The 14385-nt window shown below is 45.9% G+C and overlaps 1 protein-coding gene across 4 annotated transcripts in view; it reads right to left on the minus strand.

Moving 5' to 3' along the window:
* The window catches only part of CHN1 (chimerin 1), a 91067-nt gene that overhangs the window by 14547 nt on the left and 62135 nt on the right, over positions 1–14385 (minus strand). For 3 of the 4 annotated variants that reach the window (XM_035331095.1, XM_035331096.1, XM_035331098.1), the window contains 2 exons: positions 13980–14057; positions 2633–2717 (listed from right to left, as the gene is read on the minus strand). In XM_035331095.1, coding sequence (XP_035186986.1) covers positions 2633–2717; positions 13980–14057 — 163 coding nt within the window. Of the gene's footprint in view, positions 1–2632; positions 2718–13979; positions 14329–14358; positions 14380–14385 lie in introns of those variants that run through there. The other variant, XM_035331097.1, reaches the window with a different exon arrangement.

Genomic DNA, 14385 nt, shown 5'->3' on the forward strand with positions numbered 1-14385 from the left:
CGCTCTGGTGGCCTGCGTGGCCTGGGCTGGTGGGCCCGGGCAGGCACTGCTGCAGGTCAGGCACAGAAAGAAACAAGGCAACTCAACCATCTGGGTGACACAAAACAGCACTGAAACTCAAAAATCCAGCCAAACAAAATCCCATCAAATGAAATACCTACAATCCCATCAAATGAATCCCATCAAATGAATCCCTAAATCCCATCAAATGAAATAGCCTACAATCTAGGCTAAGCCACGCTGATTAATCAGCCCTTGTGCGCTCATCTGCAAAACAACACAGAACCCCCAAACCAAAATCTCCTCTGCCCAGCTTTATGAAACGTATGAGAATAAAATGACCCAGGAAGCCCCTAGTTCTCTGTCAGGTATCGCTGAAGTTGGCTGGCAGCTAGGATCTAGCCCTGCAGTGAGGGGAGGACAAGCCAGAGGGCAGCCCGCTGGGTGGACAGGCTGCAGATCACGTCCTTGGGAGAGACGGTCCCTCAACCCCAAAAAAGCCATGCAGGCCACACACACAGGAACCAAATCTGCCAGGCTGGGAAGTGCAGCCTTCATAAATCTGCTCTTCAGAGAGCCACACTTAATTAGTATTTTTTTTAATGGAATTTGAAGGCATCTCCATAACCACAATGCCCTGTTGCATTTCCTCCACATAAAGCTCTCCCACCTCAGAGTGTGCCTTCCCTGGTCACCACTTATCACACCGAGGAGGACAAGATTTGGCCTCTGCTCAAGGGACACGGGTCCTTCAGTGGCTGGAGGGCTGGCTGAGCAGTACCTGGGCCACCTCTCCCACCTCAGCCACCCAGCACCTCAACCCCCACAGAAGCTTCAGCAAGCAAGCGTGGTCGTACGATGTGGGATTTTAAAATATGAATAAGATCATCGAAGATGCTGGAAGCTACCAACACCGATATGAAACCTTACACAAGATAGAAAGCCCTAATTATAGTTTCTGAAACTATGAAGTCATCTAATACACATATGTTCCTCTAGACTGTCAAGGAAGAAAAAAAGAAGGCATGCGGTACTTATTACCATTCCCATAAGCAGGAAAGAAAACTAGTCTTTGGAAGTTTTTAGAAAAATCTACATAAAACCAGAGAATCAGCTACATTATAGTTATATTCAAAAAAAAAAGCAGCACAGAATCATAAGCACTTCAGATTTAGTTATAAAAGTAGTATTATTTGTTCATTCCACACTGCCATGTAGCACTGTGAGCTTACATACTGTTTGGTTTTATTGATCTTCTGGACCAATGTTACTTATCAAAAATCTGAAAATATTTAGTACTTCTAAACACCAAAACCGGGGACTCGACATCAGGTGAGAAGGAAGATGGCACATTTATTAGCGCATGTGTCAAAAAAATAAATGCTTTATTCAGAAAACGATTCAAGAACAAAATCCGGCTTCCCCTTTTCTCTTCTAGCACTGTACATATACCCTGTGCAACATCAAACGCAATTAACTATTGAGTCTTAACTCACCAGTGAAGGACATGGCTGCAACCCTAAATACTCAGTGCAAGGAAAATACTGAGGAAGAAAATGCCATTTTTACATAATCTTCTCTTAAAACAGAGCACTTTTTAAAACACAGTCTGGACAGTGCAGAGTCTATTGATAACAGAATACTGCATTTCAAATAATTCTGGTGGAAAGATTTTAAAATATTTCAATCACAATTGGCTATACATTAGCTTAAATTTTATCACAGAACTGCAAAATTACGCAGAGCTCTCTTACTTGCTTGAGACAAGATTTCAAAAAGCTTTAGACAGAGCAGATTTTCTTAAATTAGCTTGAAAATTCAGTTTCCAGGGCAACATATGCAGGTCTTTATACATCAACATTTCTTTGCACCACTTATATAAATGTGGCTGCTAGAATGTCATAAAATACATTTTAAATACAGTAAACTATTTTGATCACTTTGATCCTTTTTTGCCTTTGAAAAGAGAAGACTGTCCTTTCTTTTCAGAAGAATCACATCAATAAAATTGCCGAAGTGTTTTACTTTTGAGAGGCTTAATCCTAGAAATGCCTGCAGTAACACCCATGCGTGTAATACATCAGCACCTGCATGTTTATGCAACATTTCTGTACGCATCCCTTATTCATCACCCTCTTTCTTAGCATTAAGTTTGCAAGTTTGGAGCATGATTTAGGGTCTATAGCACACTGGGAGTTCGCTGGCTCAGAAAGAAAATGAACCCAAGTGTCTGTTTCCCAGCCGCAACGTGAAATTTGCAGATTGCCCACCTTGCACGTTGAGATGCTTGGCGAGTCTCTCACACCTACCAATACATACAAGTGCTATACAGGAAATAAAGGTAATAACACATCTACCTATTTTCCCCTCCATTCTGAAAACAAAGAAGCAAAGAAAAACAATCAATGATTGCTGTCATTTCCCCCCATGAGCACTCGAGAAGTGCTGTGCATTACCGCAGCGATGTTATGAACACGGGGACACCAGCAGCAGGGGGAACACATCTCCCTCCTGGATTTCAACAAGGGATAGATCAGACCCTTGCTGCATGGGTTTACACTGGAGCAGGCAGCAAATTCAATCGTTACAACATTGGGAGCGACTTAGGAAAAGAAGACAGAATGAGTGTTACCTGCACATTTTACTCCCTGAGCAATGAGGCCCCACATAAAGTTTGCGCAGTATTCACACCAGTGCGGGCCCCTGAACGTATGCACCTGGAAGACAGTAGCAGAAAGGATAATTACAGAAAATGACCCAACTGTTTCACAGACGTCAACAGCAATGTGTCTAAACAGCCAGAACTCCTCTTCTTAGAAGGCACTGCATGCACTTTTGCTGGAATTTTACCACTGCAGGAGAGGAAGAAAAAAAAAACACAGAAGGATTTAACTGCTGTGAGGTGTGCAGTCCTATGGAAAGGCAAGTTGTTCATCCTGCGCCATCGGGAGCAGCATGACTGGGACCGGGGTCTGCTCCCACTCTGCACTGCTGTGGGACACACAGCCCCTCTCCCTGCTCCTGGCACCCCTCTGCCTGGACAGGATTCCAGCCCCAAGACAGCGATGGTTCAGGAGCTCACCTCTGTGAGCTATGTATGGGGCGAGGGCACTGCGAGAATGTGCCTCAGGCGGAGATTGTCCTGCCAGGCAAAAGCACCAGTGCTGCACAGAAATCCTGGGAACGCACCTGGGGGCTTTCCAGTTCAGAATGACTCTGAAAGGAAGTTAATTCTCTCCAGACTAATGCCACATATTGAAAATATAAACGAATCTAGTAAATGGGAACAGGAATCCACTGACCCAGGAAGAAATTCAAAGCTAGGGAAGAAGAAGACAGTGCTGCTTTCAGTCCTGGCTCGCACATGAGCTACAAATCCTTCAGACACCATTAGCTGCTCGGGTTTTTATTCTGCTGTAGGAAACCACAGGGTGCTTTGCAGAGAAAATCATTGCTTGCTTAAGCCAGTGTACAAGACTTTGAGTGTCTGTTTAGAAGAGACTGGCAAAAAAATTGGTAACTGGTGATCCTAAAGTAATGAAATTTGCAGCGAAATGTAATAAAAATGCTTTAGGCTTAACTCAGCCAGTTCTCCAGTCACTCAGTGGTACCAGCACAAGCATTACCCTCACATGCATGCAGCATCCGGTCACACCAGCGCAGAACAGAAGAGAAAAAGGGCTGCCTGAAATGTGTCTGTGCTTCTGGTTTTAACCACAGCGCTCTGATTATAACCAGCAGAACGTGCCGCACCTAGCTGAGGAGGCTGGCACCCCCTCTGCCAGCTGTGCGCAGCAGCTGGATCCCAGGTGACACTTACCTCCAACACGCGACAGCGCCGAGCAGCACCTAGCAATGCAGGCAGAGTTCCAGCTTTGGCTACAGGAAGCTCTGCCGCCTTCCCTGAACGTCTGCAGCATTTGCTGCCCGTGAAGCAGCCGCAGCAGGCAGATTGCTGCATTAATCTGCAGAATGCACCTAGTTGTGCAGGTGGTGCCCGTGCTAAGCCAGGCTTGCAGGTGCCTCTCGCCCTACGCTGTGACATCTCTGGAGGAAGTGGAAGGGTGCACGGTGCTGCTTTCTCACAGCCTGGCACCGTCCTCGAGCAGTGCCAGCTGCCACCCTCACTGCCTCCCACTCCTCCGAAGGTGCAATGTGCTCCCTTTTCCTCCCAGCTCCAGCTGACTTCTACGAAGCAGATGATACGACTGTCAGCAGCTGCAACCTCCATTTTCTTGTTTCTTCCTAGCACAAAGAGATTTTTCACACCTTCTTCTCCGTTACCCACCTGCACTACCCACATCCTCTTGGCTTTCTTCCTCAGCCCTGTGCTTTTTTTTTTCTTTTTTCCCCAGGTCTTTGGCAGCTTTCCTTTCCCAGAATAAGCACATTCTAATATCCTCAAGCAAAATGCTTTCATGCCTGCAGGACTAACACAACTTCTGCAGGGAAAAAAAAAAAAAAAGCTTCCTTTCAGCCTTTTTTTTTTTTTTTTGGTCAAAATAATATTCCCCCAAAAATACTTCTTCAAACTTCTCAAAACTTGCGTTGAGGAAAACTGAGACAAAAATGATTCAAAAGTTTGAGCAAAAACGACCTTTTTTTTTTGAGTTATTTTGAGTGTTATAGAATATTTTTATATGTTTTTTATTATTCTGACTGTAAAGGATGGGGACTTCTGTCTTCTTCCTTGAAATGCTCTGCCACTTTTAACTCCTTTCCTTGCTAAATAAAAAGAATAAAAGAATCTTTCCCCAAAATTACACCCCCCTGTGCTTCTCTTCTCACTGCTCTCGCTCCATCAAATTCACAGAGCACATCTCAGGCAAATTGTGGTCCTAACACCTCCCTGGGGCTGGGGCCCTGCTCTGGCTCCCCAGGGCTCTCTGCAGCACGGGCATGCCCGAGCCCCGCCAGCAACTTAAAAGAGCAGGGACAAAACAGACTCCCCTCTTCCCTACTGGTCCTGCATGCATCCATCACTCTTCACAAGACCAAGACGGACTTTGCTTTCAGGGTCACTGTCTCACGATCCCCATTCTCTCATCCCACGCGTCCCAGGCTCCATTCACACACAGAAATGCCTTGCCACACCATTTTCTTACGAAATTAACTTCTCAGGTAGAACGTTTGTCCTGAGATGGCTTAGCTTTACACTGCTGCATCCAAATTACTTTCTTATCCACTACTCTGACTGCCAAATTTAAACAACCTAAAAGCTACAGGTACTTTTTTCTGTTTTCCATAATGCTTTATCTTGCCTTGACTTTTATCTGACGTGCTCTGGGGATGTTCTCTGGCAATATTAATTAGGACGCCCAAAGGCCTATGATGTCCTTCCATCCCTGGAATCTGCAACCCCGCGGGATCAGCTCTGAAGCTGCTTTTGGGGTTTGTAAGCGGTGCTGTCTTTTCACAGAGCGTGGTGGTGCCAGAGCGTTAATCCCACTGCCACGGAGCAGAACTGGACAGCTCTGAATCCACAGCACCTCTGCAAATGAAATCAGAATAAGTGAGCCATGCCAGAAAACACCAAAAAAGTGGTCTTTGGGGGTCAGAACAGCCCTCTAATCCTGTTTCATCCTGCAGAGCAAGGCCTGGCAGCATGCTAAAGAGGAACACGTTTGCATCCCTTCGCTAGTTAGAGGGCGAGCACCTGCAAACAATATTGCATTTATTACGTGACCCTTTCATACAGCACTCCGATTTTTACATTCAATTCCCCATTCTAAAAACCTGCCAAGTGACTTTCTTATTTTCAAAACTAAAAGACGCTTTCCCAGAAAAATTTCTGAAAACACACCCAGCAGAATTTCAGAGATCCTGACTTAAATTACAAGGGGTGTCTTTCTCCTTATAAAAAGAGCATCTGCCACATGCAGATTTTACTGTCTTATAAAATGTGAGAGCACAGAATTGCCAACTGGGGCTTTATATCTCCCACCCCTTCCATTCTCACTCCCGCCCTAAAACCCTTTTTCTCTCTCTCTTTCCATAAGGCTTCAAGTGTGAGTGATTTTTTTAAGAACATGGAAAATGGGAGAGCAAGATAAACTTAATCTTAATTTGTAAAATTCCAGGGGAAATATGAAATTTAAAAGAAAAATCTAATTCTAGATAATTTTAAAGGAAAATACCTACTTCAAAATCTAGATAAAATACAATTACTACGGTATCCTGCAAGTCCGAGGATAAAAGGACAGCCTCACATTGCCTTCACACTTTGGCATTTCAATTTTGAAATCTCCCACATTAGCAAAGTATAAATAGAAAAAAAAAAAAAGAAAAAAGAAAAAAGAAAAAGGACTTATGCAGAAGTGTTTATTTTAAGGTTTAAAAGACATTTTCTTACGCACGGGGAAAATATCTTACCTTATTTGATTAGTAACTATGTATTACGGAACTGCATTTATTTTTGTTCTGAATTTAATGAAATATTGCTTACAAAAAGAGACAAACTTCTAAGGGAACCAAATTAAATTGACGACTGGCAATAGATTATACCACAAGCTGTGAACTCCTCAAGCAGATCTCTCTCAGATATTTCTCAGGCTCTGTAAAGGTCACTGCTGAAGTTACCTGTGTATCTCGCAACTCCACTTATTTTTAATGCTTTTTGTTTATTCCTAGGCAGTTCTTCAGCGAGCCTCGACTGCTATCTGAAAGCCAAGAATGAGCCAGCAGATAATTAGCATTCGTAACTGGGAGACCTAAATTATGTAACTTGTCAAGGCAGGAGGAGAAGAATGAAGGAATATCAGCAAAGTGCTTTGGAAACGTGATGAGAAAGAACATGATGGATCTGCAGAGCTTCCACAGAGCCACTGCTGGGCAGAAAGCAAGGCTGGATCTGACAAATTATGTATATGCAAAATAAACACTGAACACAAAAAACAGACCTTCTGACAGCACACACACAAATACTTTCCCTATTTAGAGGCTGCTGCCATAGTCTCCCCAAATGGCAGCTCTAAGAGGACCCACGCTCTGTACAGAGCAGCGTAGCCTCTTGCGTGGCCCTCCACGCTGAGTGCTGGTGAGAACAACGGGTTTTGGAAAACCTGTGCTGGGATGAAATATATCGACTAGAAAAAGGATGGGAAAAATGATGCAGCTTTACCTTCGTCCAAAGTCCTACGCTCTGCGTAGGAGCCTTGTTGGTGCTCGGGGAGGAGCCCGGGCTGGCTGGGGACTGAACAAACAGCATGCATCCAGCACTTACACCGCGCGGTGCTCCAGGGGTGCAGCTCTGCTGGCTATGCCGCCTTTCGAACTCACGCCTAAGGATCACGGGGCACTGCTGAGGGAGCCTGTCAGCTCAGCGGTCCTCACTGATCTGCAGTTCCATCAACCGAATTCTGCCTGCTGGGATTCTACCAAGGTTCTAATCGGATACGGGAGACGTTGTAAGTCTCAATTAAAACGATGAACTCAGCCTCTATTATGTCTGTCTCCACTGTCACAGTTGATTTTATCAGGCAGCGAGCGTGCTCATGCTGGCACCCAGTAGGCATGTCCTCTTTATCCATCCCTGGTCCAGACACAGATTGCCTGGATGCGAAGGGTACAGAAGAGAGATTGGTGAGGAAAATCGACGGACTCAACTATCAGTTCGGCCAACGCTTCATTCCAGTCTTTGCACATATGATGATGATTAGATAGGTCCTCTAAAACAAGAGTCTCGAGCGCTCCAAACATTACAGACCACGACTTGCCTACTGTGAGACAAATACTGCTGCTGATGAGTAATCTCAGAAGCAAGACGACTGCCATGACAACACACACGGCAGCGCCGCAGCTGTAAGATAATCTGCTTTCATGCGAGGATAGAACAGAAAAGAGAGTAACTGAGAACACTGGAACAGATCTTCAAAACCAGAGGTGACTTTGCCTCCGCTAGATGCGGCGTTACCTGTGGGGAGCCAGTGGTAATGACTTTGTCCAGCAGCTCTACAGAAGGGGGGGACTCTGCTTCAGAGCACCAAGCATAAATAGCATCGTTACCGGCAGCAGATGCACTGACACAAACGTCGAGCAGGCGACCCTTCCTCCAGGTCCTCTCCTGCTTGGAGCCAGAAGCACTGTAACATCTTGTAGACTTTCTGCTTTGAGCTGAGCATGTCAGCAGAAATGAGAACAACTGGAAACTGGGGTTAGGCTGTGCTCTACGAGGGCCAAGGCAAAAAACAGTAGAAGAAGCAGCAGGTTGGAGGCTTTTCTTCCTTGTAAATTCAATGAAAGTAGTCACCTTTCTCTCAAGACGGAATAGCAGATTTTCTTTAAACTGACATCTAGAAATTAGAACATTGCCTGCTTCATTCCAGGCCCAAGTTACCTAACACGTGTCCCTGCGTGCAAAATCTTGAAACTGTGGGTGAAAATTGAATAACCCCCTTATATTTAGTATTATACTTCCATATACATGCCATATATACTACACGTAATGATGTAAGTATAATACAAGACCCCAACAGATTCCTAGAGAAATGCTTTTCTAATGGTGCTACAAGCTAATTTGGAAGAAGAAGTGTTGATGATGGGAGAGCACAAGAAGCCCTGCGGGCTCACGGAGGCAAGTGCCCAGCCTGCCCCAGCAGTGTGTTTCCACCACAGGCACGAGCTGGTTCGCCCTTGGGGCTGGGCACGTGGAAGACCCATGAGATCCACATCTTATAAAGCTACTGATAAGGTGGGAAGGAATTACAGCTTAAATAAAGAATTAGGAAAAAAGAATCATTTTTTTTTTAAACCAAGGAAATCTTGAATTCAGGGACTAGCACTCAGATACCAGAGAGGGTTAAATAATAATGGACTATTTGGAAGCTGCTTTGGAAAAGCCAAGGCTTTTCCACAAAAAATTTAAGAGGAAAAGTAACATTAAATACCTTAGGAGAAAAAAAAATATCCATCAATCCCTAAAAGCTTTTCTGGCTTGAACTGCCTTATACTACACTATGAGTTTCAGGAGCAGCTGTGCAGAACTGCTGAGATCTTCTGAGAAGTTTTGTGGAGGCTTTTCCTCCACTTTTGTTCTCCAGATATTTTCCAGGCCTTTGAACATTTTTCCCCAAGTATTAGGAGCCTAAAGAAACCTACCATTTCCTGAGGTTTTCTTATCTCTGAGTACATGCAGGGGCTCTCTCGAGGGACTGTGCTAGAGGCACCCAGTTCTCCTTCTGAATATTCATTTGAGTGCAGTGACTCATTTAAAGATGTTTTGAAATTATGTTCATTGCCAGGGCCAGACTTAATCGAAAGCGGCACGCTCTTTTCTGTGGAGATAAAACAATTTACCCCAAACTGGCACTTGCCTCACTTTTCAGAAGATCAGAAGTAGAAATTGGTTCATCTCAGAAGTCCCAGAAAAATGGCTCTGTTCAACATTAAGAGTTTGTTACAGCTTTGGGTCTTTTTGCAGCGTTTCTTCTGTGCTGCTCATCTTCCGGCTCTCGGGGTTTAGGCACAGCTCTCATGAGCAGCTCTTGTTAAAATAACACCATTTGGCACGGAATTAATTTGTTACAACTTTTTACACTGGCAAAACACCTAGTACAGATGCAATTACACCAGCAAAATCTGGGCCAGGGCCAGGTTAGCTTGTTTCCAAGAAATAACCCTCAGTATCAGCAGTGTCTCCACAGAAGTGATGCTCGAGTCTTTCTACACCAGCAAAGCCCATCTAGCAGAGACTGCTCCTGGACGAGTCTCTGCCTTCTGCACAGCCGTAAGGCAGCTCTGCCCCTTGCTCCCCCTGGCAAAGCTCGCTGTCTCTGCTCCGCAGCGCCTGCCCTCCCGAGGGGGTCACCCTCCAAGAGGCAGCAGGAGATTGCTTCAGCCCAGCGGAGGTGGGGAGCCGTAACAAACAAGGCTAATCCGCTGACTTGGCTTAAGCAACAGTGGAAAAACATCTCTGCTCCCTGGAAGAAGTGCTGGTTCAGAAGGGAGATACGTTCTGAACGTTCACCGTTTTACCAAGCAGCCTTACAACTGTTATTGATTACAATTAATCGACTGTGCCACCTCGGGCATTAGCGAGACAGTGACTAAGAAACAGTGCGGCACTGCCGAATACTGCACAGAAAGGCAGCAGAAACCAGACTTCGGGGACATACCAATTATATGAGGTGCAAAAGAGAAGCAACACAACATCCCAGGGAACACGATGCGAGGAAGCGCGGACCTCAGCCCAGCTCTGACAGGCACAGACACCTCCCTGCTTCAGCGAAGCGCCGCGGTGCTAATCCAGGCAGGAAAGTGGCTTCGAGCCTGGGACTGTCGGTGGTTACAAACACCTGCAGAGCTCTGCTGGATCAAGCCCCCAGCGCCAGCGGTGGCTGAAGGCACACTGGCAGCCAGCCACCGCAGTGAAACAGTCCCCGGGGCCGTGAGCCGCGCGGGCTGGAGCCGGGTACAGACCTTCAGGGTGCTTTGCCCGGGCTTATTTTACATTTGCCAAGTGATGGAGAGGTTACTGCACTAACAATTTCACTGCCAGGAAGATTTCCTGCTGTTAACCTCAATTTTCTTCCCTTTTCTCATTCAGCGTGCTGGACTGCGGAAAAGCAGTGCATAAAGAGGGAGAGCAAAAGAAATGAAATATGCAGACAGACGGACACAATCGAGTCCCACTCCCACTCTGCTCACCTTCAGATCCCATTATTCAGTTAGAGCTAAATAAAACGTGTCAAACAACGAAGACTAAAATTTCTCTTAGCTGGCATGTCTGAATTAACAGATTTTTTTAATATATATTACATTTATAGAGGAGATTTTGTTAGCACTTAAACACTAATAGCTTTTTATAAATTAGGTTAAAAAAAAGCACATTAAAAAAAGTCAAATGTTTTTAGTATCTCGCTCTCATCCTGAGGCATACGCATTAAAAAAGTGGTCAGACCTGCCACCTGCAAACCGTCGTCCCTTTCCTTACTTAAGGAGATGAATTTAAGAGAAGCCAGCCGCTGCGTGTCCGTGCTCGAGACGTGCTCCCAGCGGCCGAGCGCTCCCCGCCAGGAGAGCATTACGGGGCCGAGGAGCTCGCTGCTGGCCAGCCCTGCTGCACGTGCCTGCCCACCCCGGCCAGGCAGGCTGCCCACGCCAGGCAAAAGGCACCTCACGTGCCAGCAGATTTAAATAAGATCAAAACCTCTCAAAAACCACCAACTCTGTCAGCTCTCCTTGCAGGACTGTCCTTATGTTCTTCTTTCAGACAGCCCTCCGAGCAAAATGTAGCCGAGCAGATTTGTTCAGGAGAGCTCGATGGCTTCAGTTAAAAGCAGCTTTTGTGCTCACCCCTTCTCTAGGTGTTCCTCTACACCATGTAAGGTTTGCTGGAGGCAACAGCCGGAGGGTTTAAAGCCCTCACATCCCTGTGCCTGCTCTTTCCCTGGCCGCTGCTGCCTGCGGCACACACGGTGCAGAAGCAGAGGATGAATTTGGGTCTCCTCATCTGCCCAAGCCCCCTGGCACTTGCTAACCCAGACCTTCTGCAGAGCGGCTTTTCCTGTCTTCTTCTCGAGATGCAGCGCCAGTTGTTGTGCCTTAATGATTTTCCATTTCTCCTTCCTCCACTGGGATGCTACAGCATTTCCAGCATAAAAGGATTTCTAAAAGCCCTTTATTTGCATGAATACTGATGTGACTGACCACAGAAGCAGTCAGGAAGAGGTTTGAGGTCCCTGTCTGCTGCCTTGTGCCCGTGCAACAAAGAGGACATCAGCTGTAGAGGTACGAAGCAGCGCACGTCCTTTTTGCTGGTGGAGCCCCTGGGGACAGCAGTCACTGTTGGTTAGCTGAACCCTACAAGCTCATTTCACTTCTACCCCCCCCCCCACCCCCCAGGAGCTTAGCTCCAAGGAAGGGCCTGGAAAGGATTCTGGGACTGACATTTCCTCCTTTCCCACATGGGTGGCACGTTTGCTGCTTGGCAGGCGACCTAGGATCCTTATTTAGGCATTTAAAATGGTGACGTCTATACATTTGAGAAGAAAGATTTGACAGATGCAGGGAGCAATGAAGCTGAGAATCAATGAGCCGCGCTCATTTCAGGTCCATAACCCAGCAGGGATAACCCTGAAGGGCTTATGGTGATTTCTTATCAAAGGGACAGGTCGGTGGGTAGAGCTTGTTAAGGCAGCAGCATTCCTTGGGCAAGGAGGCTGGCTGCTGCACGCCCCTTGAGGTGCACGGTCCTGTTCTTCTCTTTCATAGCAAAAATTACCTGCGCAAGCTGACTCCATGGCACTGACTGGAGAAAACAGTTGCTTTTAAAGGTATATGCTTCTCCTGGCTGTACATAAAAAGGGGCTATAGTACAACTGTTGTAAAGAAAAAAATCTGTATGCCAAGTTTGTGCTGTATCCATGACCTTGGATCAGACATGTTTGATTTCGAAAAAAGAGATGGAAAACTCACAGCGTCAAAACTTTCCAGAGACAGTTTCAGGGAAAAATAAAATAAAACATGAAAACAAAACCGAATGAGTGAAAACCGAGTTACTGGATTATTTTCAAAACAGGTTTGTTTCAGACAGCTAAAGGAAAGCAACTAACGAGTACAGATGTATGTAAAATTAAATACATACTATCCTGCACAGGCTGTAGTGTATGTAAAATCACTATCTACTGGCATCTACAAGAATTATCTTTACATGCTAAGGAACAAATGAAAGTTACAAGACATTTCAGATCTCTAGGACACCTCAGGATCCTGTGGGGAAAAAAAAAGCACCTCTGCATTTAACTAACAGACAGCAGGTCATGCCAAGAGTTCATATGAAATGCTATTTTCATGTAACGTTTTATACATGGTTTTCAAATTTATTAGAGAACTCGAGTCAAACAAAACCTCCTGATCATATAAAGTTTCCATTTTTTGTGATCTGCACTGAGATAGAAGGTAGTTTAACCAAACAGCCCGTAGGTAAATATGCATACGTGCATGCATGTGTACATTCACTCGTGCACATGTGTGATGGAAATGAAAGCTAGAGATAATTAATAGATGCTTCTGTCATCAGATACCTATATGATATTAATTATTTCCCTTTCTGTGAAGATAAATAAAAGCTAAAGATGTAAGAGAAAAAAAAAGACGTTAAAAAGAAAATCTGGGCTTCAGGTACTGTATATGAAGTTTGTGCTGTCATCTGCAGGAATTCGGCATGACATCTTAGTATCTGCGAGACACAGGCTGTGCATTATGCAATGCATCTGACTGCCAAAAGGTTGAATTACTGAATCTTTACTGGACACTTATTACAGATGTAGACACGAAACATGCATATGCTGTACTGACGTGTCCTAATAAAGAACATAATTTATTTTAAAAAATTAAAACAATAATTGGAAGCTACATAGAAGACCAAGTACATTTTTATTACAGCACAAGGTGGCTAATGTCAGCAGCTCCAGCAGCCCCGCGGTAAGCCATGCTCCTTTCGTCACACTCAATTCATTAACGCAGGAGAAAAGCCAGAAACGAAGGGAAATGCAGACCATCTGCTCCATCCAGATGCAGCAGAACATGCTTCTTACCTCCAAAGCTATTTACCAGCCACAAACCGAGATAAGATCACTTTAATCCTCATATCACAGATCTAAATGATTTTTCAGCATTAAATCATCTTAAGTAAAACTGAATTATGACCCCCTGAACTGAAAGAGAACTTTGACAGCTTCTCTCCCCGTTAGCATCCCTCGGAATGGAACAAGTTTAAACAGCACAGATAACCTAGGTGCGACAAGTATTAGCAAAACTGCTACACATGCGTAGGCAACCCGCAAGGTCCTCGTTCCACTGCTGCTATGACCCAAGGATGCCTAGCGGGTGTAGCCGGCCACGGGATTTAACCGAAGCGTTTAAGTTTCTGGGAAGTGGCAGCCCGCACAGGTATGACTCCCTTGCGATGCCGGACCCGTGTTAAAATAAATACATCAGCCTCGGCGCCCAGAGAAGCCGCGAGCAGCGCAGTCCCTTACCTTGAAGTTATGAACCTTCTCGTATTTCGGAACATGCTCGTTTTCTTTCAGCGTTGCTCTTCTGACAAGCGACGTCAGCTGCGAATAAGCAAAGAGTTTAAGAGGTTGCCAGATCGTCACGGACGACTTCTGAGCCCCCAGCTTCATCCCCAGCGCCGCGAGCAGCAGGTCTGGCTGCCGCCTCTCCTGCTTCGCGCCGGGGAAGGCAGCCCGGGGAGCTTTCGGCCCCGGCCACGACTCTCTGGACGGCATTTTGGGACGGGAGGCTCCGGGCTGCCGTGTCACACTCGCCCCGCGGCCGCGGGCTGCGGCATGGCGGGCACCGAGAGCGCTCCGCGGGCCGGCGCGGGGGCGGCCGCGCAACTTTCCGCCGTCGCGGCCGAGAGGCGGCTGGGCGCCGGCATGG

Source organism: Oxyura jamaicensis, chromosome 7 (assembly GCF_011077185.1).
Source record: "Oxyura jamaicensis isolate SHBP4307 breed ruddy duck chromosome 7, BPBGC_Ojam_1.0, whole genome shotgun sequence".
NCBI classification, from domain to species: Eukaryota; Metazoa; Chordata; class Aves; order Anseriformes; family Anatidae; genus Oxyura; species Oxyura jamaicensis.